The sequence below is a fragment of the Euleptes europaea genome, chromosome 13, assembly GCF_029931775.1.
Source record: "Euleptes europaea isolate rEulEur1 chromosome 13, rEulEur1.hap1, whole genome shotgun sequence".
In the NCBI taxonomy this organism is placed as follows: Eukaryota; Metazoa; Chordata; class Lepidosauria; order Squamata; family Sphaerodactylidae; genus Euleptes; species Euleptes europaea.
In genome coordinates, this window is record NC_079324.1 from 55,752,318 (window position 1) to 55,775,941 (window position 23,624).

Here is a 23,624-nt window from a genome sequence, read left to right on the forward strand (position 1 = left end):
CCAAGGAGCAACCCTCCAAAACCCAAGGGGAAGATTGCGTAAAACAGGGATGTCAAATTCTATTGTTACAAAGGCCAAACATGACATAAATGTCACTTGGTTGGGCCGGGCCATGCCTCGCCAGCCCATATCGAGAGTGGGGTGGTGGTGGCTGCCTCAGCTGTCTCGCGGGCCGGATAAGAGCTCTCAAGGGGCCAGATCTGGACCCAGGGCCTTATGTTTGACCCCCCCTGGCATAAAACTATGTGGGGAGGATCCACTGAACCACTCTCCCTCTAGTGTTCAGGCACTGCCCATTTTTTTCCACTGGCCCCTTTTAATGTTCCAAGTGATATTCCTATTACGTTGGTTATCTAGCTTGCTCTTTAGTACCTGGTTACATTATGAGAAGACAAGAATCACTAGAAAAGAGTCTTGCTGGGAAAAGTTGAGGGCAGCAGGAAAAGAGGAAGACCCAACAAGAGATGGATCGACTGTATAAAGGAAGCCAGAGCCCTCAATTTGCAAGACCTGAGCAAGGCTGTTTAGGAAAGGACGTTTTGGAGGACATTGATTCATAGGGTCGCTATGAGTCGGAAGCGACTTGACGGCACTTAACACACACACACACACTCCCCCCCCCATTCTTACTTAGCAGAGGTCCGTCTCTCACTCTGTCCTCAGCCTTAGGAATAGATCCCTCCTCCCACCCACCCCATACACAAAGGGTTCACACATGTACAAATACCTGCTGCTGGACTGGAGCTTGTGGTTGGGATATTTGCGCTGCGACAGGGCCCTGGACATGCGCCACTGGCTGCACCTGCTGCTGCAGTGGTGTTTGAACCTGGCTGTGTGGCACAGGAGCACTGACGGAGATCGTTTGAGGCGGGGCCTTCACATGAACCTGAGGCTGGACCGGCGCCTCTGTGACCTGAGGTTGCTGCTGGGTCAGCTGCAGGGCGGCTGGGAGAGAGGTGAGGGGCACGTTGGCTGGCTGCAGCCTGCCTGGCAGCTGCGGCGGGGGTGTGTGCAGACTCGCTGCGTTCTGCACCGGGGGGCCTTTGGAAGGGTCGTACTGCTGCTGGCTCTGCTTCTGCCCCGTCAGCTGCACCGCTTGAGGGGTGGGAGGCATCCCACCTGCGAAGCGAGAAGAGAACGAAAAAGAGGTGAATCCCCCGCAAAGCCTTTCGGCCTCTCGGGACTTCGGCAAAACGTCAAGGAGGTGACTATTCTACTTACTCTGCCCGCACAACACCATCGCTTTGAACAAATGGTGGAAGACGATCACAAGTAAAAAAACAACAACAAAATCAATACCACAGTCTATCATGCACAGGAACGGATGGGCTTTTGCAATGAGTCAGTACACACGGATGGGTTATCTAATAGCGCCTATGTTGGTGACAGATATTTTTTTAAAAAAAAAAACAGCACGAATGCAATAACTAACACTCAAAGTTAAAATCACGGCTGCTGCCCAAGAGCCACCCATTCGCAAACCGGCAGGCTCCGTAGCAACCGAGTTCGAGTCGGCTCCTGCGACAGGTTCCGCATGCCCGCATGCACCACCAAAGCCCGTCGCTCGGCTCCTGACACAAACCAGGCATTTCACACCAAGGATTAATTTACAAGTGGGAAGCCCGTGGTGGAACCAGAGACCTCAAAAAGAAAAGAAAGACCAAAACGCTCCGCAGTTTCTGGCCCCAGCATCGACATCCCGCTTGCCAATTAATCTGTGGCTGGCGTGTGGCGACACAGTTACCTTGCGCTGTTGGCATGAGCTGTTGAAGAGGGACTCCTGAAGCCACACCTGGATGCTGAAAAACCATCCCATGACGGCCCACTTCAATTCGTGGTCTCTTAGACGAATCTGTGATATTCAAATTCCATTTACGGCACGGTACAGCGGAAGGGGTTCAAGGTTATAACGTTTACAAAAAGGTGCCCCGAGCTTTGATCTCTACGACTCTACGGTGGAAAGTACAGCACCGTGGGAGGCGATGCTTAAAACACACGGGCTATCACCAAACACAGTCTACTGGCTGCAAGGGGAGCACGTGGCGAGCAGCGAACTTCCTATCGCAACAAACAGTCTGAATCAGGCTCTGGCAAAACCGGCAAACTGAAGCGAGCGTTTTTAGTGAATGCTAGACAGTGTCGATCCTCGTGTTAGCCTAAAAGGATAATTTGGTTCTGCTTGAGGGACCATACCTGCTGAAGAAAGTGCTTGCTGTCTCTTAAAAGCTTCAATTTCTATGGCATTCACAGTTCCTGTTACCGGAGCCCCTGCATGCACCTGCTATTATAAGAGAAAACAGAAAAGTCAGTATTCAGCTAAATCCTCACATTTTTCTTTAACAGAACCCCCAGATTCTATTTTCACAGCTAATTCCTTCCCCCCCCCCTCTTAAAGCTGCATGGGGGGGGGGGGAATGTGTCCAAGAGCTGCTGGCAATTTTTGAAAACATCTACAGTACATCAAATGTAAGGCACTTCCTAATACTCTTAGCCCAACTTTCATTACCTAGGGGGATAACACCCACTTTTAACAAAGACCATTTATGTTGAAAATGACACGCTTAAAGTTACAGGAAGAGAAATATGTTTGGGCTTTCCTTTTCGCGATCCCGCCTTAGAGCAAATTTGTGTAATCAAGTCATAACTTTGTTTTGCACTAAAAAAAAACACCTTCAAAATAGTATGTGCGATTACTACCAACGCCCCATATACTTCCCCCAGCGTATGAAGAGCCAATCAATTCCCCTCCCCACCCTTTATCAAGGATAGAAAACAAAGGTAAAAGGGACTTTTTAACCAGGATGCTCTGGAAATTTTACATCTCTATTCTTCGCTGTTGTAGCCTGGCATAAGAATGGCAGGAACTTCTGAGGCCAGTCATCCAAGGTCAGTAAAAAAAATGTGTGAAGGTGAACAGATGCAACCCAGGCATTGTGTAAGTATCCCTCTGTATCATTTATCTTCTGACTTCACCTGGCCTACATCCATCTCCTGAGACCATTTTTGACTTGCCCTTCCTTTGCCAATCACCGCCACCAACTTCAGCCTCCATTTCAAGGGCTGGCTTCTCAGAAGGGGGACTATGCTCTTCAACATACCCTACATGCTGAATCCACACTGACCACTACACTCCTCCCAACAGCTCTTAGTTGGTCGTTCCAACTTTCAGGGCTGCAAGATCTGCCTCTTGTGTGTATCTCTAGTCTGTAGTTTGAATTGTTAATACAACTTGTATATTTGTGTACGTCTCACATTTGTGGGAGAGTTGTTATTTATGTAACTCTTTGAGGACGATACATGTACTTTGATGGATTCAGTGTTAGACACAATAGCATATTTTATCAGTCTGTTTGCCAGCTTTTTCTTTCGTAGCCCTTGTTCTTCATAACAGCCTCCCAGAGGAGGTCAAAAGATAGTCTGGCCTTTAGGAAGTCCTGTAAAACTGTGCTGGGGCTCCTTGCCTATTCTGATGCTTTGTTTTAGGGGTGAAATTTGTTCTCAGTGTATGAGTTCCTTTGGTTAACTGATTGCATGCCTCTTGGTAGATCTTTTTAGCTTTATATTGAAGCCACTTTGAGCCATGATGTGGGGGGGAGTAGGGTTGCCAGCTCTGGGTTGGGAAATACCTGGAGATTTGAGGAGTGGAGCCCAAGGAGGGAAGGGACCTCATCAGAGTGTAATGCCATAGAGTTAGGGTTGCCAGGTCCCTCTTTGCCACCAGCGGGAGGTTTCTGGGGTGGTGCCTGAGGAGGGCGGGGTTTGGGGAGGGACTTCAATGCCATAGAGTCCAATTGCCAAAGCAGCCATTTTCTCCAGGTGAACTGATCTTTATCGGCTGGAGATCAGTTGTAATAGCAGGAGATCTCCAGCTAGTACCTGGAGGTTGGCAATTGTACATAAGAGTCCACCCTCCAAAGCAGCCATTTTCTCCAAGGGAACTGATACCACTAATACTGCTCAGTTGTAGACGGCTTCACATTTCCCTCCATTTTTAAAGGGTTTAAATGAACTAGTCTTTATGGGACTAGCAAAGGTATAACTCAGGCTACAGGAAGTGCCTGCAAATTCCCTAAGGAAGGAAACTTAGAAAGCTTGGTAGGTTTTCCTTCCCATTTCAGGAGATGCATCCCTAACAAAGGAGCTCATGGACAAACGGTAAATTCTGTGGTCTTATTTACAGCTTACTGGAGAAGCAGGAGAAATGTGAGATCCATACCGCGTTGGCAGACTATTTATGTTTGTGAAAGCTTTCAGAAGTTTTTTTTAAAATGTTTTAAAAGCTGAAATATTAACAGGGGAGAGATAATAAATCCGGCTTTTCCTTTTCTTATTTCTATGGGAAATTACATTGCTTGCTAAAACCTTAACACACAGTGTCTCTCAGAGTCTTACTAGATCTCTTCCATATCTGAGGGCTGAAAAAAGCTTCTACAGCATATTTGAGCTTGCTGCAAATCCAAATGCTACTGGCTAAAACGGCAAAAGCAACAGTCAAGTCCTACTACTTGCTCGCAGATAATTAGCATGTTAAATTATTCTATCGATAACATTCAATTAATGTAAAGTAAGCAATAAACGATAAAAAGGAACTATTTCCAGTGTGGCCCTCAGGGCTGAATGTTTCAACAGCCCACAGTAGGCCAGATTTGTTGCATCCATAACGTAACCCCCCTATTTCCAAGATCTACATTGTAAACATTTGAAAATAAAACTAGGATCGGCACTGACCATGATTTGCCTGCAGTCCAATATTGTTAAATATCTCACAGAGCCAAGAGGGCCACAATGAAGGTGACTCTTTGTCTGTTTTTTTTTTAATCACTTCATTATGATGTCACTTGTAAGCAAAGGCCCTAGCTAGAGATGTGAAGGGTTTTTTTTGGGGGGGGGGGGAGTTGGAGGAGGTTCCAGTTATTTTTCCCCAGATGAAATTTGGGGAAATACTTTTTTTTTTTTTAAGCACTTTTGGAATGAGTGAAATTATTTTCAAGACCAAGTCAGTGTACAGCATTAAAAAAAAAGGTAAAGGTCCCCTGTGGAAGCACCGGGTCATTCCTGACCCATGGGGTGACGTCATATCCCGACGTTTACTAGGCAGACTTTGTTTACGGGGTGGTTTGCCAGTGCCTTGCCCAGTCCTCTTCCCTTTACCCCCAGCAAGCCGGGTACTCATTTTACCGACCTCGGAAGGATGGAAGGCTGAGTCAACACCGAGCCGGCTACTTGAAACCAACTTCAGTCGGGATCGAACTCAGGTTGTGAGCAGAGCTTGGACTGCAGTACTGCAACTTACCACTCTGCACCACGGGGCTCCTAGCTACAGCATTAGATAACAATAATTCCTGTGTACATGGTAGACAGGAATTCAGCACCTTTTGAAGCACATGACATAGTGGTTAAAGTGTCGGACGAGGGTCTGGAAAATCCAGCTTTGAATCCCCACTTGTGCCATGGAAGCTTGCTGGGTGACCTTGGGCCAGTCGCACACTCTCAGCCTAACCTACCTCGCAGGGTTGTTGTGAGGATCAAACAGAGGAGAGGAGACTGATGGGGTCACCATTGGGGTGAATGGCGGGATTTAAATATAGTAAATAAAATAAAATAAATGTTTAAATGTGATTACATTTTGTCCAGAATATGTGATGTTCATACACTGTTGAATACATTATTGATGATGAACACATGAAGCTGCCTTATACTGAATTAGACCCTTGGTCCATCAGGGTCTGCTCAGACCAGCAGCAGCTCTCCAGGGTCTCAAGCAGAGACCTTTCACTTCACCTACTTGCCTAATTCCTTTAACTGGAGATGCCGGGGATTGAACCTGGGACCTTCGGCATGCCAAGCAGAGGCTCTACCTCTGAGCCACAGCCCCTCCCATCAGTCTTGTCTACTCAGACTGGCAGTGGCTCTCCAGGGTCTCAGGCAGAGGTCCTTCACATCACTTACTTACCTAGTCCCTTTAACTAGAGATGCCGGGAATTGAACCTAGGACTTTCTGCATGCCAAGCAGGTGCTCTGCCAGAGCCACAGCCCCTCCCCAGTGATAGTACACTATTTTCAACTTTCCTTTTTCCCTTCCTGTCAGATGGCTGAAATTACAATGTGCACTAAAACAGCTTACAGTGAATTGATCTGCAGCTGTTACATGCTAACTAAGTTCTAAACGCTGTGTTTGTGTTGCTAATGCAGTAAAATAATCTCAGTCCCGATGAGAATGTATATATTACATATATTTAAACTTTCCCAAAATTTTCTGGGCTTCCCCCATCCCATGGCTTCCAGAAATTTTGCATCATTGCTCCTAGCTCTGTTGTAATTCAGCAAACCTAGCAGTATGGCAAAGTATCTAACTTTAAAAACCAGATAGATGAGAACCAACTCCAAATCCAAACCATATGCCATTTATTTATACAAAACAGTGGTAGCTTCAATGCACCCGAAAGTAAGAAGGTGCAGCTTTAAATCTGACATTTTTTTTGTGCCTGAAAGTTTTTTTAAAAAACCTTCAAATTGAGAACAAAAAGGAAAAAAAGAACAGAATTTTAGAAGAAATCCACAGTCACAATGGCACAGACAGAGGGAACCACACTGTTACTAGGCAGAACGTACAAAGAAATCAAGACAGGCAAACCAAAGTGAAATACATTAAAAGCTGAAAGTTAATGAAACAAGCCAGCAACTTTTGAGACAAGGAAAAATAATACACTTCCTCAGCGCTCCATGAAACACTCATGCATCTGAAAATTTAAAGGTCTTTTACTGCTTGGTTTCGTTTTTGAGATGAGAAAGGGATGGGCCTATTGGGAAAATACAAATTCCACTATTCGATACCAAATCTGAATGAAGAAGAAAAAAATAATAATAATCTGGGATGAAACTACGAGTTTAGAACCATCGAAAAGTACCTGAAATGGTTGCTGCTGTGTTGAAAAAGCAGCAGAAACATTTGGAGGAAGCTGGGTTGCTATAGCAACAGGAGTACCAGTCTGCCCATCCTTTCCTGTCACAACCTTTACCTGAGAGAAGATATTTTTGGGGAAAAACAAAAAGGGAAATCATTTTTTCTTTTTGTTTTCGTGTTTAAAATCCGGCCAATGCCTCCCGCTTTGCACTTTATTGATGGTTTCTCACTAAAGAGGGGTTTGTAACAATACAACCATCAGTGCAATTCAACATTAACCTTTTTTTAAAATAAAGAGTTCCGCTTTGTCATTAAACAGCAGAACAGAGCCAGGGACAGGCTTGCGGGAAGTACCGTTGCCTCTCGCCGTCCAAAGTCTCAATTCGATTTTTTAATCTGGGCAATAACACGGGTAAAACTCGGACATCTTGGCTTTCTTAACAGACAACAAAATTAGCACGACAGCCAATCCACATTCAGAAGAGCCCAAACATTTATTAAGCAATGAGCAGAGCCTGCATTCTCTCCCCCCGCCCCTCCGCAACAAATCCCCATAGTGATCAGCCCACCCAGGCAAGGGATGAGGTGCATTGCTTTAGCAGAAGGTGATAAAGAAAAGGGGGGCGGATAAGAGAGAAAGACCACAAAATACAAAGAAAGAAGGTGCGGATGCCCTCCCCCACAAGCATTCCTCTGCAATAAAAGGTAACACAACCTGATCAGCACGCACAGAAGTTCACTTTTTATTATTTTGCCTTCCACAAGATTGATTACATGTATTGTCAAACCTCTCAATCAGGTATCTTTTTTTAAAAAAGCCTTCATTACGCAGCTCATCCATACAGTGAAACGCAGACCTGCCTTGACAACTAACCCATGAACAGCAGATTCAAACTGGGATACAGGTGTGAAAAACGATTGACAAATCGTGGGCAAGTTCTGCTACGGTTTAGGAAAAGCCGTTAAAGGTCTTCACTGTTGTACTCAGAATTGCCAAGCGACAGACTGACCATTTTTGATTATTCTGAAGACACCATGGGTGAAAAAACAAAATTTTAATGTTACAGCCAGCCCCTTTAGCGCGTATGTAAGGAATAGTAATTTTTTTTTTAATTTCAGACCACAGAAAATATATCATTTATTTTTATAGATCATCCGACCTACTTGGATGACCTTCAACACACTTCCTCAGACTCTATTATGGATTTAAATGGGCTTAACTTTCTACTGTTTTCAAAATATCGAGTGCCTCAGCCTGTAAAATTTAAATGTTTTAAACCAAAGAGGCACCTAACATTCGTGAGATAATGTTGTCACTTTCCTGACTAGACCGCTGGAGCTGCTATTTAACCCACGGGAAATAACACACAACTCAAAGTCAGGAAAGCAGCTTGGGGGAAAAGTTTAACCTCCTTCTCTCCTTTCACCACAGCCCTGGTATTAACCAAGGCACCCTATTTACCATTAAGGGCAAGCCTCCTATTTACCATTAAAAAAATATTCCTGGGCAAATCCATTCACAGATCTCCCTGCACCTCAAACCCAGAAGTAAATAGGTCATTAAACTACTAGTAACTCCACCATTAAAGAGCTTCAACAGATTGCACTCAAAACAGCAATGTATGTACAATATAACTTGACACTTCCAATGAAGTAGCAGCTTGCAAACAAAACGCACGCCTCTCTGGGAAACGACGTCTTGCAAATCAACCGTGCATTCCCTTTGGCATTCTAACGCATATGGCCATAAACAAAAATTAAAATCTCCCTCTGAAATAAAGAGATCTATGCACGTGGGTAGGGCGGCTAATCACAACTTCCGGCAACATGAGTGACCAATTCAGCTCCAATCTAGAAAACTGAAGGGGTTTACAATTCAGGAACAGAAGAAGAGTTGGTTTTTATATGCCGACTTTCTCTACCACTTAAGGGAAACTCAAACTGGCTTCCAATCACCTTCCCTTCCCCTCCCTACAACAGATGCCCTGTGAGGTAGGTGAAGCTGAGAGAGTATAACTAGCCCAAGGTCACCCAGCTGGCTTCTCGTGGAGGAGTGGGGAAACAAATCCAGTTCACCAGATTAGCCTCCGCCGCTCATGTGGAGGAGTGGGGAATCGAACCCGGTTCTCCAGATTAAACCACTGCTCTTAACCACTACACCACGCTGGCTCTATATTGGTAGGACTGTCAGACTACGCTGCTGCACAACCCTCTGAAAAAGAGTCTGGAGCTGTGGCATCAAGTAAAGGAACCCTTACTGTGACCCACAGACGTTTACTCCATTATGCTCAGTGGGGCTGTAATGCAACATGGCTTTAAAATATGGGACCACCAGCCAGGATGCAGCTGTACAAATAAGTTTCAGTAGAGATACTGATTATTTTTTATTTAGGATATTTCTATGCTGCCTCTTGTGTGTCATGCTCAAGGCGGCTTGCAATTAGCTCGATGCTAACCTCACATATGTATTCAAATCACTTTAATATACCACTGTTTTTAAAAACGACAGGCTTTAACCTCGACATCTTTAGCAAGAGCAACTTTGGGCTCCTGTAGAGACACTAATTATTTATTATTTAGGATATTTCTATGCCACCTCTTGCAAGTCCTGCTCAAGGCAGCTTGCAAGCTCACAAATGTATTTAAATTACTTTAATATACCACTGGTTTATTTTTTAAATGACGAGCTTTAGGCTTGTTATCTTTAAGCAAGAGCAATGCCGGGCTTGAAAGGCCCAGTGGGATTTCCAAAACAAAAAGCAAAACCTTTCTTCCTTGCCTGCTTCCAAAACTCAACTGACGTTCAATAACAATTTTCCAGGCAACTGAAACCTCAATTAAAACTACTTCCGGGTTCTTTCTTGTTGTTGTTATCACTGTGGAAGTTATACCATCACTTTTTTAAAAAAAAAAGTTAGGCTTCTATGAAAAAATAAGTTTCTAAGAAAGAACTCCAAAAGTTCACACATATTTTCTGTGTGCGATGATAATCATGCATTAAAACTCTTTAAGTTTTGTTTACATGTTAAAATAATTTCTGTTGACGACACTCTGAGCTGAAACAGAAAATAGAAAGAAGGAAAATCTCTACATTATAGTGACATTTCTTTTAAGAGGTTTCGTTGTTTATTTTCTAAGCTCTAAAAACCCTTTCCTTCAAGTATTATTTTATTTACTACGTTTGTATCCTGGCCCTTCCTCTCAGGAGCTGAGGACAGCATGCATAAGAGCTTCCCTACGTCCCCAGTTTTGAACACTTATACTGAATCAGCCCCTTGGCCCATCAAAGTCAGCACTGTCTACTCAGAATGGCAGCAGCTCTCCGGGGTCTCAGGCAGAGGTCTTTCACATCACCTACTGCATGATCCTTTAATGCAGGGGATTGAACCTGGGACTTTCTGCATGCCAAGCAGATGCTCTACCACTGAGCCACGGCCCCTTTTTTATAGGTTAAGGCTGGCTCCTAGCTGAGGTCACCTGGCAAACTGTAATGGCTAATCCAACAGCTGAGTGCCAGCCTTTCCAATACAACCCCAACAGACTGTTATCGATCATCAGACAGGCTTTCTAAGAATGTAAAGCATGCATGCAGTGAAGCTGAAAATCAGCTGTATAACAAAATGGCTCTGTCTCCAAGGCAAGACCAACATTTGGTGTTTTAGGGCTTTGCTCTGCAGCACATTTTTTCTGGAGAGGGGGTTCCCCATAGTTTGTCTGAGGAGGAAAACAGAAGCGCCCCAAACATCTAGGGTGGCAGTCGTCCCAACGTACCCCGGGGTTCAGCTTTCTATCACCACAGTTCATTTATCTTTTCTTTGGGGGGTTGTACTGTTAATTGCCTTGGGAGCTTCCATGGTTGAATGGCAGCATACAAATATAGTAAATAAAATGAATAGATTTAACCCTAAATACTTCCCCAGAACACCCAGTTTGCCACAAAACAGTTACGGATCGCTGCAGTAGCAGCTGATGAGGTGTCTCCTGGCCCAAGGAAAGCGTTGCAACTTGACCCTAACCACATTTATTGGAAGAAGTCTAACTGGTTTCAACTGGACCATGTCCATATGCCTAGGACTGCAGGATCAGAGAGCTGGTGTCAATTCTAAATTTAAAACGACACTTTTACATGATTAAAAACAGTCAAGGGTCTTACCTCGTCGTTGATAACTTCAGATTGCTCTTCCTCCTCCTCCTCCTCCAAATCCAGGTCATTCTGCCGCAGATATGCTTGCAACGGCATGCAGAGCTTCTTCTTAAACGCCAAGAAGTCCATCATGTTCCCTTGAAGGTGTTGCAGGAAGAACAACTCAATCAGGTACTCCTTGAAAGTTTCTTTCAAGACCTCCATTTGCTTGAGGTGGTGCTCCAAACACTGCTTCCTCATCTGAGCGGTCTCTTGAGTCGCGGGGGGGATCTCCTCCAGCTTCTTGTGCTTCTTCACCACCGCGCACACCGAAGGGGCAAGGGGGAGGCTCGTCAGCCCCTGCGCCATGCTGGCTCGGGAGGGGCTCGTGGGAGGGGGTGGCGATGTCATCCCGAACGTCGGTGGCCCACCCACACCAGCGATCAGGCTGCCAGGAGTCCGGTCGTACCCCAAGGGCCTGCTCAGCTGCTGCCCCTGCAGGACCTGCTGCTGCTGCATGCCTTGGATGATGTTGCTAATTTGCGGCGGCAGGTTGTTCGTCGTAATGTGACCGGGGCTCGATAAAGGCTGGATATTTGCCCCGCTGGCCACGGGGCTCTGTGGTCCAAGGTGGTGAATGGTGCCTCCAGTCTGTGAGTGGGGCTGCGACAGCCTGCGCTCTCTCACCGTTGCAGGCGCTCCGGGAGAGGAAAGCTGCACCTGAGCAGCAGTCCCTTGAGAGAGCTGGGCGATCCCGGATCCTTCCTGATACACAAAGTGCCCGCCATTCGAAGGACTCAAGTTGATCTGCCTGACGAGCACGCTGGCATCCACGAAGCCTCGCGTTGGACTCTGGCTGCACATGCCCAAACCAGGCCCGGGGGTACCCGCCCGAACATTTGATAAGGACTGAACGGGCACAGGGCTGGGCTGCGTGGGGCTTTGAGACTGGACCTGGGGGGGCAGCGGCGAAGTAACCTGGATATAGGAGGGCGATCCATGCTCGAACCTCCTCTGCTGAGGACTGAATTGAAAACTGGGGGATGTCGGACTTGGGATCGGCAGAGGGGTAAGCGTGATCTGCTGGTTTCCTGCAGTTACCGATCCAACGTTCTGCAGGGTGATATTAACGTTCTGGCCGGCCACGGGGCTTCTGCTCATTATGAACTGTTGGATTTGGTAACTGGGAGACTGTGGTGCAGACGGGCTGGCGGAAGGAGCAAAGGACGCCGCAGGGGACTGCGGCAGATTCGCTTGCTGATCTTCGCTCTCGCTGCCGGTGAAGGAGCGGGACCTTTGGAGTTGGCGTTGCGCATTTTGAGGTCCATTCCCATGGTGCATTATCGCCTTTGTTTAATGTTCTCAAACTATAAAAAAGAAATAAGAAATTCTGTTAAGGGAAACATCCTTCTGACTCAGTAAACATATTGTGTTTGGCTGAACAATACTCCCATTTCTCGGTTTGTTACTCTCGCTTCTCCCTGCTCTTTATTTTCTAAGCTACTGCAGAAATTTAAATTCAAGTTCCTCAGACTAAAAACCTCCCTTTTTTGCATGTTACCCTCTAAAGCACCATGTAAATTCTGGATGTGTATAAATTAATAATTTTTTTAAAATCTCCCTCTGCCCCACTAAAACTATTAAGTTGTCTTCCCTGTTAACACAAAACTAATTAGAATAATCACCTGAACCTATGTGCTGTGTGAAGGTGCTATTAAAATTGCTCTGCAATCAAAGGACATTTTCACATTCACTCCTTTGTTCTCCATGAAGTCTGTGTTTCTTCAGAATATTGGGCACAAAATAATAGGAAATGTGCTCATTAAAAAAGGCCTTAGAAGCCAGCCAAAATTAGTGGTCACCTATCAACCCAGACCTCCCCAGGAGAGAGGCAGTTTTGTCCCTGACGTAACACTTGAGTTTCCCAGAAGTCAAGATTTCTCGCTTTTCTTAAAGCATTAATAAAAGATATTTTATGGTCAAGCGTAGCCGAGAATAGCGCTTTTACTGAAAGCGGTAAACTGGTAACGTTTCTCTTCCCACCTGAAGCTTTAGAAAATTAGAATCAGAATTGGAAAGGACCACCAGGGTCATCTAGTTCAACCTTCTGAACAATGCAGGAAACTCACAACTACCTCACACACACACACACACACACACAGTGACCCCTACTCCATGCCCAGAAGATGGCCAAGATGCCCTCCCTCTCATCATTATTTTCTGCTGTTTTGAATTTTAACAGAATGAAAGAACATAAACCCATGGCCTCCATATATGTCATTCTGTTTGAATTTTCCTAATTATGTACTGTGGCTGTTGTTTCTCTTTAATTAAAAGTTTTTTCCTCCGCAAAGAGATGTTATCTGATGTGCTGTTTAAGTTTGGGAAAACAATTATAGGAAACAGACAGGAGTTCTGTTGTTTATTTACAATCAGGCTGAGGTTTTCCCCCACCCCCCAGACTGTGACCCTTGCAGTCACTTGTACCATTGGAAAGCACTTCTAAATCTCCCCAGCAGACATGTGAGCTTGTTTTTAAAAACAGGAGTCTTTTGGCACTCTGAAACCTCTTAACGGTGCAACTCTGTGCAGAGTTAATCCTGTCCCAGCTTAAACAAATAGACTCGGACTCGAGTAACTCTGCACCTATACACGCTCACACAGTGTCACTAAGAAAAAATGTAAACAGCCGAACGGTCATGCAAAGCACACAGAACTGAGTGTGATGTTTCCGTGTAGGGTTCAGCTACATAAGCACAGCACCCAACAGCCACCAGTAACCAGAGATAACACACAGGACCAGCCTATGCAGAATTACTCTGGCTGAAACTCATTGAAGCACTGAATTGACAGCATCCCCAGTTACACTGAGCTAATTTAAGTTCTTGCAATGTTTCTCACAAACTAGATCTCTTAGCAGTAAAATTTAGCAGTTTTTAAGACGCCCTGATCCAACTAAGAGAGGCCTTCCTATATAATTTATCCTGCCCTTTTCCCAATGTATTCAAGATGATACCCCCCAAAGTTTTTATTTAAAAGTCTAAATAAGTCTTTTTAAGACTCCATTCTTCTTCCATGGAATGCAAAGTGGCATACATAAATCCCCCTCCTGTTTTAATTATTTACTGAATGTAGCACCTCAAAGACATATATAATCCCCCTTCCCTATTTTAAGTGGACAATAGCCCCGTGAGGTAGATTCTACAGGGCTAGCCTTGTTCTGCAGCCAAAATTACCAGTGAAAGAGTCTCAGCTCCTGAAAGACTACCCAATTAATTAAGGCACAAAACTTTTCCTAACAGATGTTCTGGTTCACAAAAGACCATCTTTTTGGGGTGGTCACATCTATCATATTTTTAACCCTGCTCTGAGCTCAGGAGTGCAGTACATGGCTCTCCCTGCAGCCAAAAGAATGGACTGAAGAGTCTCAGCTTCTGAAAAATGTATAAACCAACTTATTGTGGCACTTTCGTGGCCCCTCCTTGCATGCCCAGAGTAGTGCCAATCGCCACTTTGGGGTCAGAAAACAATTTTCCTCCAGGCCAAATTGGCCAGGGATCCTGAAGGGCTTCCCCCCCCCCCATCTTCTGGGCGTGAAGTAGGGGTCATTGGGGGTGTAGGGGGGAAGGTAGTTGTGAATTTCCTGCATTGGACTAGATGACCCTGGTGGTCCCTTCCAACTCTACGGTACTATGGAAAACTTTTGGGAGCCAGCGCATCTCATGTAAAAAAACATATTTTTTGGTCACAGCTATCATATTGTTAACCCTGCTCTGAGCACCATATCATGGCTCTCCTTGCCCCTGTTAGAGGGGAGGGGCTGCGGCTCAGTGGTAGAGCATCCGGTTTGCATGCAGAAGGTCCCAGGTTCAATCCCCAGCATCTCTGATTAAAGGGACTAGGCAGGTAGGTGATCTGAAAAAACCCTGCCTGAGACCTTGGAGAGCCATGGGGAGGGGCTGTGGCTCAGTGGAAGAGCCTCCACTTTACATGCAGAAGGTCCCAGGTTCAATCCCCAGCATCTCTGATTAAAGGGACTAGGCAGGTAGGTGATGTGAAAGACCTCAGCCTGAGACCCTGGAGAGCCATGGGGAGGGGTTGTGGCTCAGTGGAAGAGCGTCCACTTTACAGAAGGTCCCAGGTTCAGTCCCCGGCATCTCCAGTTCAAGGGACCAGGCAAGTAGGTGATGTGAAAGACCCCTGCCTGAGACCCTGGACTGGAGGGCCATGGAAGAGGGGCTGTGGTCCAGTGGTAGAGCCTCTGCTTGGCATGCAGGAGGTCCCAGGTTCAATCCCCGGCATCTCCAGTTCAAGGGACTAAGCGAGTAGGTGATGGGAAAGACCCTGGAGAGCGGCTGCTAGTCTGACCAGCCAATACTGACTTCGATGGACCAAGGGACTGATTCAGTAGAAGGCAGCTTCACGCGTTCCTCTCCACAACCACCCCGAGAGGAGAGCCAAAGCCACAGCGAACGGCCCCAAGTTCACCCACCGACCTTCGCAGCAGAGCGGGGATTCGAACCCGGGTCTCCCCGAGCCGAGCGCGACGCTCTAACCGCTACACCGCTCCCCGTAGGTTCCTTCCGCCTTCCCAATCCCCGACCGAGGCAGCGCGCGCAACGGCCGCGGCCCGTCTTGTCCCTCTCCGGCCCCCGTTAACTCTTCCACAGTCAAGGGGGGGGGCCGCGTTCCGGGCCTGGTGGGTCCTCTCAGGCGGGCCAGAGCGACGCGCGGCCTACAGCCTCCGCTTCTGCCCTCAGACCACCGGCCGGCTCGACCGAGCCCCTCGCGAGGGAGCCGGGGCCACGCCGAGCCCCGCCGGCTTCGGCCGCCGCGTCTCACTTACCGCTGCGAAGCCGGGCCCAGCTTCAGCCATTCGCTCCTCACAGGAAACTGGCCCGGAGAAGACGGGGGGGGGGAGACCGAATACAGGAGCATCCGCCGCTTACGAGCGCCGGCGAGGGACAACCCGCCGACGTCCCCGTTCTCCCCCCCTCTTCGCGTTTGCACAAAAAGGGAAAAGGCTGTCTCGGGCGGCTTCGTTTATCCTACTGCGCATGCGGAGAGGGGGAGGGACTTAAGGGAGCTCACGGCGCCGCTAACTTTAAAGGGGAGGGGGGTTAAGCTGTACGATCCTAAACAGAGTTTTGTGTAGTAGAAAAGGGCAAGAGTCCAGTAGCACCTTAAAGACTAACAAGAATATTTTCTGGCAGGGTATGAGCTTTCGTGCGCCACAGCTCACTTTTTTTTTTGTGTATATATTTTTTTATTTTTATAACACAAAATAAAACAAACAATAAAATAATAATAAAAAATATAAAAGAAAATACAAAAGAGTATCAATGAAATAATCTGCATTAATACAATCTAAATTAAAAAGAAATAGAAAATTCAGAGAACCCCTTTGCCCCTCCACCCACCATAAAAAGTGACCCATCACCGGACTTCCGAAGAAGTGTCTAAACAGTTTTAAAGATATCATTATTAACGATAATATAAAGAATATACAAAACCTGTTTCTATAACCCACTAATTTAGTAAAATCCATTTTTGCCAGTTTATCCCAATATGTGACGGCCTTCGCCCATGTTATTTTAAATTCTTCCATATCTTTTCCGTGTAGGAAAGCTCATACCCTACCAGAACATATTTTTGTTAGTCTTTAAGGTGCTACTGGACCAAACAAGAGATGGATTGACTCAATAAAGGAAGCCACAGCCTTCAATTTGCAAGATCTGAGCAAGGCTGTCAAAGATAGGACATTTTGGAGGACATTGATTCATAGGGTCGCCATGAGTCGGAAGCAACTTGACAGCACTTAACACACACAAACTCATTGAAATCTGTGGGCTTAAACTGGAGTAGCTCTGTTTAGGGAGATTGCGATGGGTAGCGGCGTTAGTCTGTCAATAGCAATAGAAAAGAGTCCAGTGGCTCCTTAAAGACTAAAAAAATTCTGGCAGAGTAGGAGCTTTCGTGAGCCGCTGCTCCCTTTTTCAGATACAGCTAGAATGTGATTCCATCTGTCATTGAGTGAATTAGACGCACTATCGCAATGTAAATGTCAAAAGCAAGTCAATGACATGAGCAGGCGTCATTGGATTGGGTGTGATATGCAGAGGGGTAGTAGACAGGGAGAAATTACCATTGGTCATTCAGCAGTCTCTCTTTCTAATCTCCCTTTGAAATCCCTTTGTAAGAGAATTGCTACTCTTAAACCAGCAACCAAATGTTCCGGAAGGTTAAAATATTTCCCACTGGTTTCTGAATGTTGTGGTTTCTGATGTCAGACTTATGTCCATTTAATTTCTGTCGCAGGGACAAGTTTTGTACCTCATTTTAAATTTTACTAGTTAGAGCAAGTTTGGATAACTACTTATGCTAGAAATTAAGATTATGGTGTGTTATTAGAGCTAAAGGAGAATTAAACAAGAGCCCTAATATGATTTCATTTTAAAAGGAAAGTGGTAGAGATTGAGTTATAATTAAAAAAAAAACAAAAAAAAACATTTAAGGCATGAAGTCCATTTAAATCCATAAAAATTAACCAGAAGGGGAGGTGGGAATGTTGTGGGTGTATTTTTTAGAGCAAGACACACAACCACAGAATCAATTTAGTTTCATATTAAAAGAAATACCTAGAACCAGTTTGTTTGTAGAAAACATATAGTTTTCTAAAGCGCTCTGCTAAATAATTCTAACGAGGCAATTAAAGAAGTTACGAGAGTCCATGCTGTACCATTACAGTAAGTCATTTTATTACCAAGTATCACTAAATCATTTTTACATAGCATTGTAACACATTAGAACAAATAAATAATTACACAAACATTTATTCCAGTCTATTTTGCTATATTTGTAGATTAAACTGAGGCTTTATTTTGAAAAAGTTACCTCCAAAGAAAGACAGCATGGTGTGTAGTGGTTTGGAGCGGTGGACTCTAATCTGGAGAACCGGGTTTGATTCCTCACTCCTCCACATGAAATCAGCTGAGTGACCTTGGGCCAGTCAGTTCTCTTAGAGCTCTCTCAGCCCCACCTACGTCACAGGGTGTCCTGTTGTGGGGAGGGGAAGGGAAGGTGATTGTAAGCCGATTTGATTCTTCCTTAAGTGGTAGAGAAAGTCGGCATATAAAAGCCAACTCTTCTTCGCCTTCAAAGACTTTCAGCTCTTGAAGCCAGAGAGACACTACCTTGCCTCTCTACATGTTCCAAGGAGTTCCATTTCTAATAATAATTTGTAAACATCAGTGACGGTTTCCAATATGGGACAAGCCTTTTTAAAAACAAAAACTTACCAAGGGATGGTTTGAGAACACCTAGTACATCAGCAGTGCTGAAGCACTACTTGTGGGACCTGATCAGTGTCCTGAAAAATCAGGTTGCCCACTGGCCTGTGCTTTTAACAGTAAGATGTAGGTAAATCAAAGCAGGCAGACAACTGACAAATCCATTTGGGTTGGTCACCAGTTGCCTCATTCAAACTAATAAATGCAATACATACAATTTTTTAAAAATTGTATCGCTAAAGATCCAGGGAAAAACAAACAAACCATGTCTTCACAAGGAAACAGAATACCAAAAATGCCAAAATATTTTTTTTAATCTGACCCTAATCTGGTTTACTCAGAAGTAAGCCCTAGTGCTTCCAGTGGAATTTAACCCTCCTTCCAAATAAAACTGCAGTTGTGTAACCCAATCCTATGTGTGTTAACTTGGAGGGCGGTCTCAACAAGGGCTTACTCTCAAGTATATACACACTGGACTGCAGCCTTAATATCAAAATACAAGGCTTGTTTTCATTGTTCACAACACCTGTGCCCTGCAAATACCACCCAAGATTTATTTTGTTTATTGCCTTTATTTATACCCCGCCTTTCTCCCCAATGGTGACCTAAAGCGGTTTAGCATCTTTCACCTCTCCTCCATTTTCTCCTCACAACACCCCTGTGAGGTAGGTTAGGCTGAGTGTGTGTGACTGGCCCAAGGTCACCCAACAAGCTTTCAACAATACCTTTAAAAAAATACAGTTGCCAAAGTGTCAGCCGATATTAAAACAGTACAGAATTTAAATGATAAAACAAAATGGTAGCATCAGAGCAGCTTCCAGTTCCAGCAAATCTCCCTCCCACCCCCCACAGTGCCTTTTGAAGCAGAAACATCTGGCAGTCTTCAAGCAGTGGCTGGACGAACACTTGTCAGGGATGCTTTAGGCTGATCCTGCACTGAGCAGAGGTTGGACTAGAACAGGGCTTCTTAAACTTTTCCCACTTGCGACCCCTTTTCGCCCGAGAAATTTTTATATACCTATGTTTTATATAGGTATATAAAATAGGTATACCAAACATTTACTGATAATAAATCATAAAGAAATGTATCCTGTTGCCAAATTTTTCGTGACCCCCACATTCAGTTACGCGACCCCACAATCCCAGAGTTTAAGAAACTTTGATCTAAAGGACCTGGAGTTCAGACCAAACGACACAGAGGATGTTATTAAAAAGTACACTTTATTACACCTTCAGGTAGGACACAACACAAGTTCTTCCAATCCTACTGGTCAAGTACAAATGTGTTGTGTTCATAAAGATATTTACAAGTTTCTATCACACTTTGGAGGTGGAGGGAGGAAAAAAGGGAGGAGAAATCTAAATTTTCATTTACACTGTACACGGAAACAGAAATTGCACACTGTACGATTCTATCTGACCCCGTCACCTGAAGACAAGGAGGTTCTCCTGAGGATGAGCATTCCATAGTCTGGGCACCAACACCAACAAAGCCCTGCCTAGGATACCAACTCTAATGGCTTTAATCACTGCAGAGCAGGGGCCCAGCAAGGTGGGGGCAGCAGCGCATCAGCTATTCTCAGTGACACTGAAGGTCATCACCAGCTAGGGTTGCCATGTCCGTCTGTCCCCGGCCACCAGTGGGGGATGTGGGGGTAGGGAAATCAGATCCAGGTTGGAAAATTCCTGGAGATTTCGGGGTGGAGCCTGGGGAGGACAGGGACCTCAGTGGGGTACAATGCCATAAAGTCTTTGGATCCAGCCCACATCTCAGAGTTCTTCCGGTGGAACGCGATCTTGAGGAGACATTTTATCACAGCTATTCCTTCCCAAGTAGCTGGTTTCCGGATCACAGCCTGGTGCACCTGAAGTTGTGAAACATTTCCGTCCCAAAGACCTTGTCTTCATGAACACCATTTCATGGAGATGTCTTCAGGGATCATTGCATTCTGCATACCTGGATCTGAGTTTGGACTTGCTGAGATGGCGTCTAAGCTCCATATTCAGCACCTGTAATCTGGAAGAAGTTCAAGTGGCTAAAAAATAAAACAAAAACAGAGGAGAGAGAAGTGCACAATTCAATGCAAATTGCATAGAGCATTAAAATTCACGGTATGATGATTGTGTAGGATTTCCAATAGTGCAAGTATGATTCTACTTTGTCATCTTAATACTTAAGCTTTGCCTCAGCTCTTTTTTCCAAATTTCTGTTGGTTTCCAGATCTTAGCAATCCAAACCACATTACTTTGTTTATTGGATGCCCCATCCTGTTGACTGCCATTTGACCTACACTGTGTAACCCGCCTTGAGTATCAGTGAGAAAGGTGGACGTAAATAAATAATGTAATAAATAATCCAATCCGTTCCATTCACAAGAGGCAAGAGTTGAAACTTGCAAGGTAGCCAAAAATGTATTTTAGCTTTATAGCGCAAGAGTTGCATATATAAGAGGGTGGATGGGGGAGAGACACGCACTGGCTGATGGGTAGCTGGTAATTCGGCCTACTTCAAGAAACCTCTTATGTAATTCAATTCATCACCAAAAACAGCAGATCCACTGAAGCCCATTTTCTCCCCAATCAGCCTTCGAAGAAATGCACTTGAAATGTAAAAGGAACCATGTGGTACGGTGGTAAGGGTTGACCTAGGCTCTAGGAGACCCAGGTTCAAATTCCCACTTGGCCAAGGAAGCTTGCTGGGTGAATTTGGGTCAGTCACGCACTCTTAGCCTAACCTACCTCACAGGGTTGTTGTGAGGTTAAAAGTGGAGGAAGTCACGTAAGACACCTTGAACTAAAACATTAGATGGATAGAAGTATTAAACAAATTACATATATATATTTACCTTCAGCGCTTATGAAAACATCTGTTGATACCAACGCCACCCTCTGTTTCACTGCTTGCTCAGACTTACATCACATTTCAGCACCTCCAGTTTTGCTACGTTATCTCATATTTTGGCAATATTCGTTTTAAAATAAATGCAGGCTGCTGGAAAGGAAGCACACTGATTTTTAGACACATGCACATACACTTTCCACATCTCCTAACGAGACAAATACATACAGAGCCAGAAGCAAAATTCTGCATTTGGAAATATAATGTTTGCTCAAAACTGTAGGCCCCAAAGGAAACCGAGGCTCCTAGTGGGGAGGGAGCAGAGCAAGATTTTCATATCTCCTCAGGCAATGCCAAGGCACACTACCAGCCAGAGTGCCCCTGGAGTAAGGCTGAGGAAACCAAGGCTTGTAAGAAGTCACTCAAAACTACACTCCATACTGCGGCGCAATTCAGATGTCATTCAAAACCACAGTTTAATTAAACCATTGTTATCCAAAAGACTGACCATCCCAATAAAAATGGTCAGGTTGCATCAAACCTGGATCTAAAACCACAGTTTGAAGCTGGTTCATTAACCACAATTAATCTGAACTAATGTTTCACACAGGGCTGCCAACCTCCAGGTGGCACCTGGAGACCTCCCACTATTACAATTGATCTCCAGATCAGTTCTCCTGGAGAAAATGGCTGCTTTGGAAGGTGGACTCAATGGCATTATACCCTGCTGAGGTCCCTCCCCTCCCCAAACCCTGTCCTCCCCAAACTCCACCCCCAAAATATCCAGGTATTTCCTAATCCAGAGCTGGCAACCTTCATGTGATGTACCAATCAGCTGTTTTTGCAGGGAAAAAGAGTGGAAATGATAAAAGGAACATGTCTGATTCAGCAGAAGGTAGCTTCATATATTCCTCATGTGTAGGGCTGCCAGGTCCCTCTTTGCCACCAGCGGGAGGTTTTTGGGGCGTTCACAAAGTGGCCAACCAGGTGCCTCTAGGAAGGCCACAAACAAGATGACTGCAGCAGCATTATCCTGCCTGTGTTCCGCAGCACCTAATATAATAGGCCTGCTCCTCTGATCCTGGAGAGAATAGGTATGCATCATGATTAGTATTCATTTTGACTAGTAGCCATGGATAGCCCTCTCCTCCATGAACATGTCCACTCCCCTCTTAAAAGCCTTCCATGTTGGCAGCCATCACCATATCCTGGGGCAGGGAGTTCCACAATTTAACTACGCGTTGTGTGAAGAACATGGGCAATTCGTATAACGGAGCACTCTAGAAGAAGCACATTTTGGAAAACTCTGTGAACTCCTTGCAAATAGAAAAAAACCCAGCACCACAAATAAACAAGCTAATCCCATAGGTCAGGGGTGGGGGACCTTTTTTCACCCAAGGGCCATTTTGATATTTATAACATAATTCGCGAGCCATACAAAATTATCAAATTAAAAATTAGCCGACCAATAAGTTTCTCCATGGCCTGGGTGGGAAAGGGTTAACACAGTTTCTTGGGCGGTCCTACCAGCTCCATAGCAAATGACTTCTGCAAGGGGGGGGGAAAGGTTCCTTTTCTTGGCAAACTCACATCTGCCTTGAATAGAGGCTACTCCTGTCCACTGGAGGGGGCAGATGGCCAGTCTTAGATCCTTCTGAGCTAGAGATCTGTCAGGCCCCACGAAGGGCCAGACCAAATGATTTCGCGGGCCTTAAACGGCCCCCGGGCCTGACGTTCCCCACCCCTGCCATAGGTGGTAATTATCTGTTTGCATAGGCCTTCTTTTTAGGAACACCCAAAGCTAGAATTCACCCCACTGCAGGCTGGGTTCATTGCCTCTTCGTTTCTTCCTTTTCCTGCATGCCTGAATCAGCCCTCAGTTAAACTAATGCAGATATCATAGGGTTGCCAGCTCTGGGTGGGGAAATATCTGGAGATTTTGGGAATGGAGCCTGAGGAGGGCAGGGTTTGGGGACGGGAAGGGACTTCAATGCCATAGAGTCCAATTGCCAAAGGGGCCATTTTCTCCTGGGGAACTGATCTCTATCAGCTGAAGATCAGTGGTAATAGCAGGAGATCTCCAGCTAGTACCTGGAGGTTGGAGCAACCCAAAACAGCACTATAACACTATAAAGCAAATAAGTGAATTTTATAAAGTGCAAAGTGAATAAATATATACAGCATATACAAAGGGAGTACAAACAGATACAAAATTTACACTAACACTAACTTATTTGCTTTATAGTGTTATAGTGCTGTTTTGGGTTGCTCCAATTATCCTTACAGCACTGAGCCTTCTTTTCTTGTGTAGTACCTGGAGGTTGGCAACCCTAGGTTTTACCCCCAAAATCTCCAGGTATTTCCCAACTACGGTTGCCAGGTCCCTCTTTGGCACCGGCAGGAGATTTGGGGAGCAGAGCCTGAGGAGGGCAGGGTTTGGGGAGGGGAGGGACTTCAATGCCATAGAGT

General features: G+C 45.3%; 1 protein-coding gene and 1 non-coding gene across 2 annotated transcripts in view; both read right to left on the reverse strand.

Annotated features, from left to right (window-relative positions):
* The window catches only part of EP400 (E1A binding protein p400), a 78,630-nt gene extending 66,262 nt beyond the window's left edge, over window positions 1-12,368 (reverse strand). The window contains exons 1-5 of the mRNA XM_056859077.1: window positions 11,058-12,368; window positions 6,909-7,019; window positions 2,194-2,281; window positions 1,745-1,852; window positions 728-1,119 (exon numbers count right to left, since the gene is read on the reverse strand). Of these exons, the coding sequence (XP_056715055.1) occupies window positions 728-1,119; window positions 1,745-1,852; window positions 2,194-2,281; window positions 6,909-7,019; window positions 11,058-12,368 (2,010 nt within the window). The remainder of the gene's footprint in view (window positions 1-727; window positions 1,120-1,744; window positions 1,853-2,193; window positions 2,282-6,908; window positions 7,020-11,057) is intronic.
* A 9,049-nt stretch (window positions 12,369-21,417) lies between these two features.
* On the reverse strand, window positions 21,418-21,556 carry LOC130486642 (small nucleolar RNA SNORA49). The gene has a single exon (XR_008933762.1). It is a non-coding gene; the product is annotated as a small nucleolar RNA SNORA49 (small nucleolar RNA).
* Between the last annotated feature and the right edge of the window lie 2,068 nt (window positions 21,557-23,624).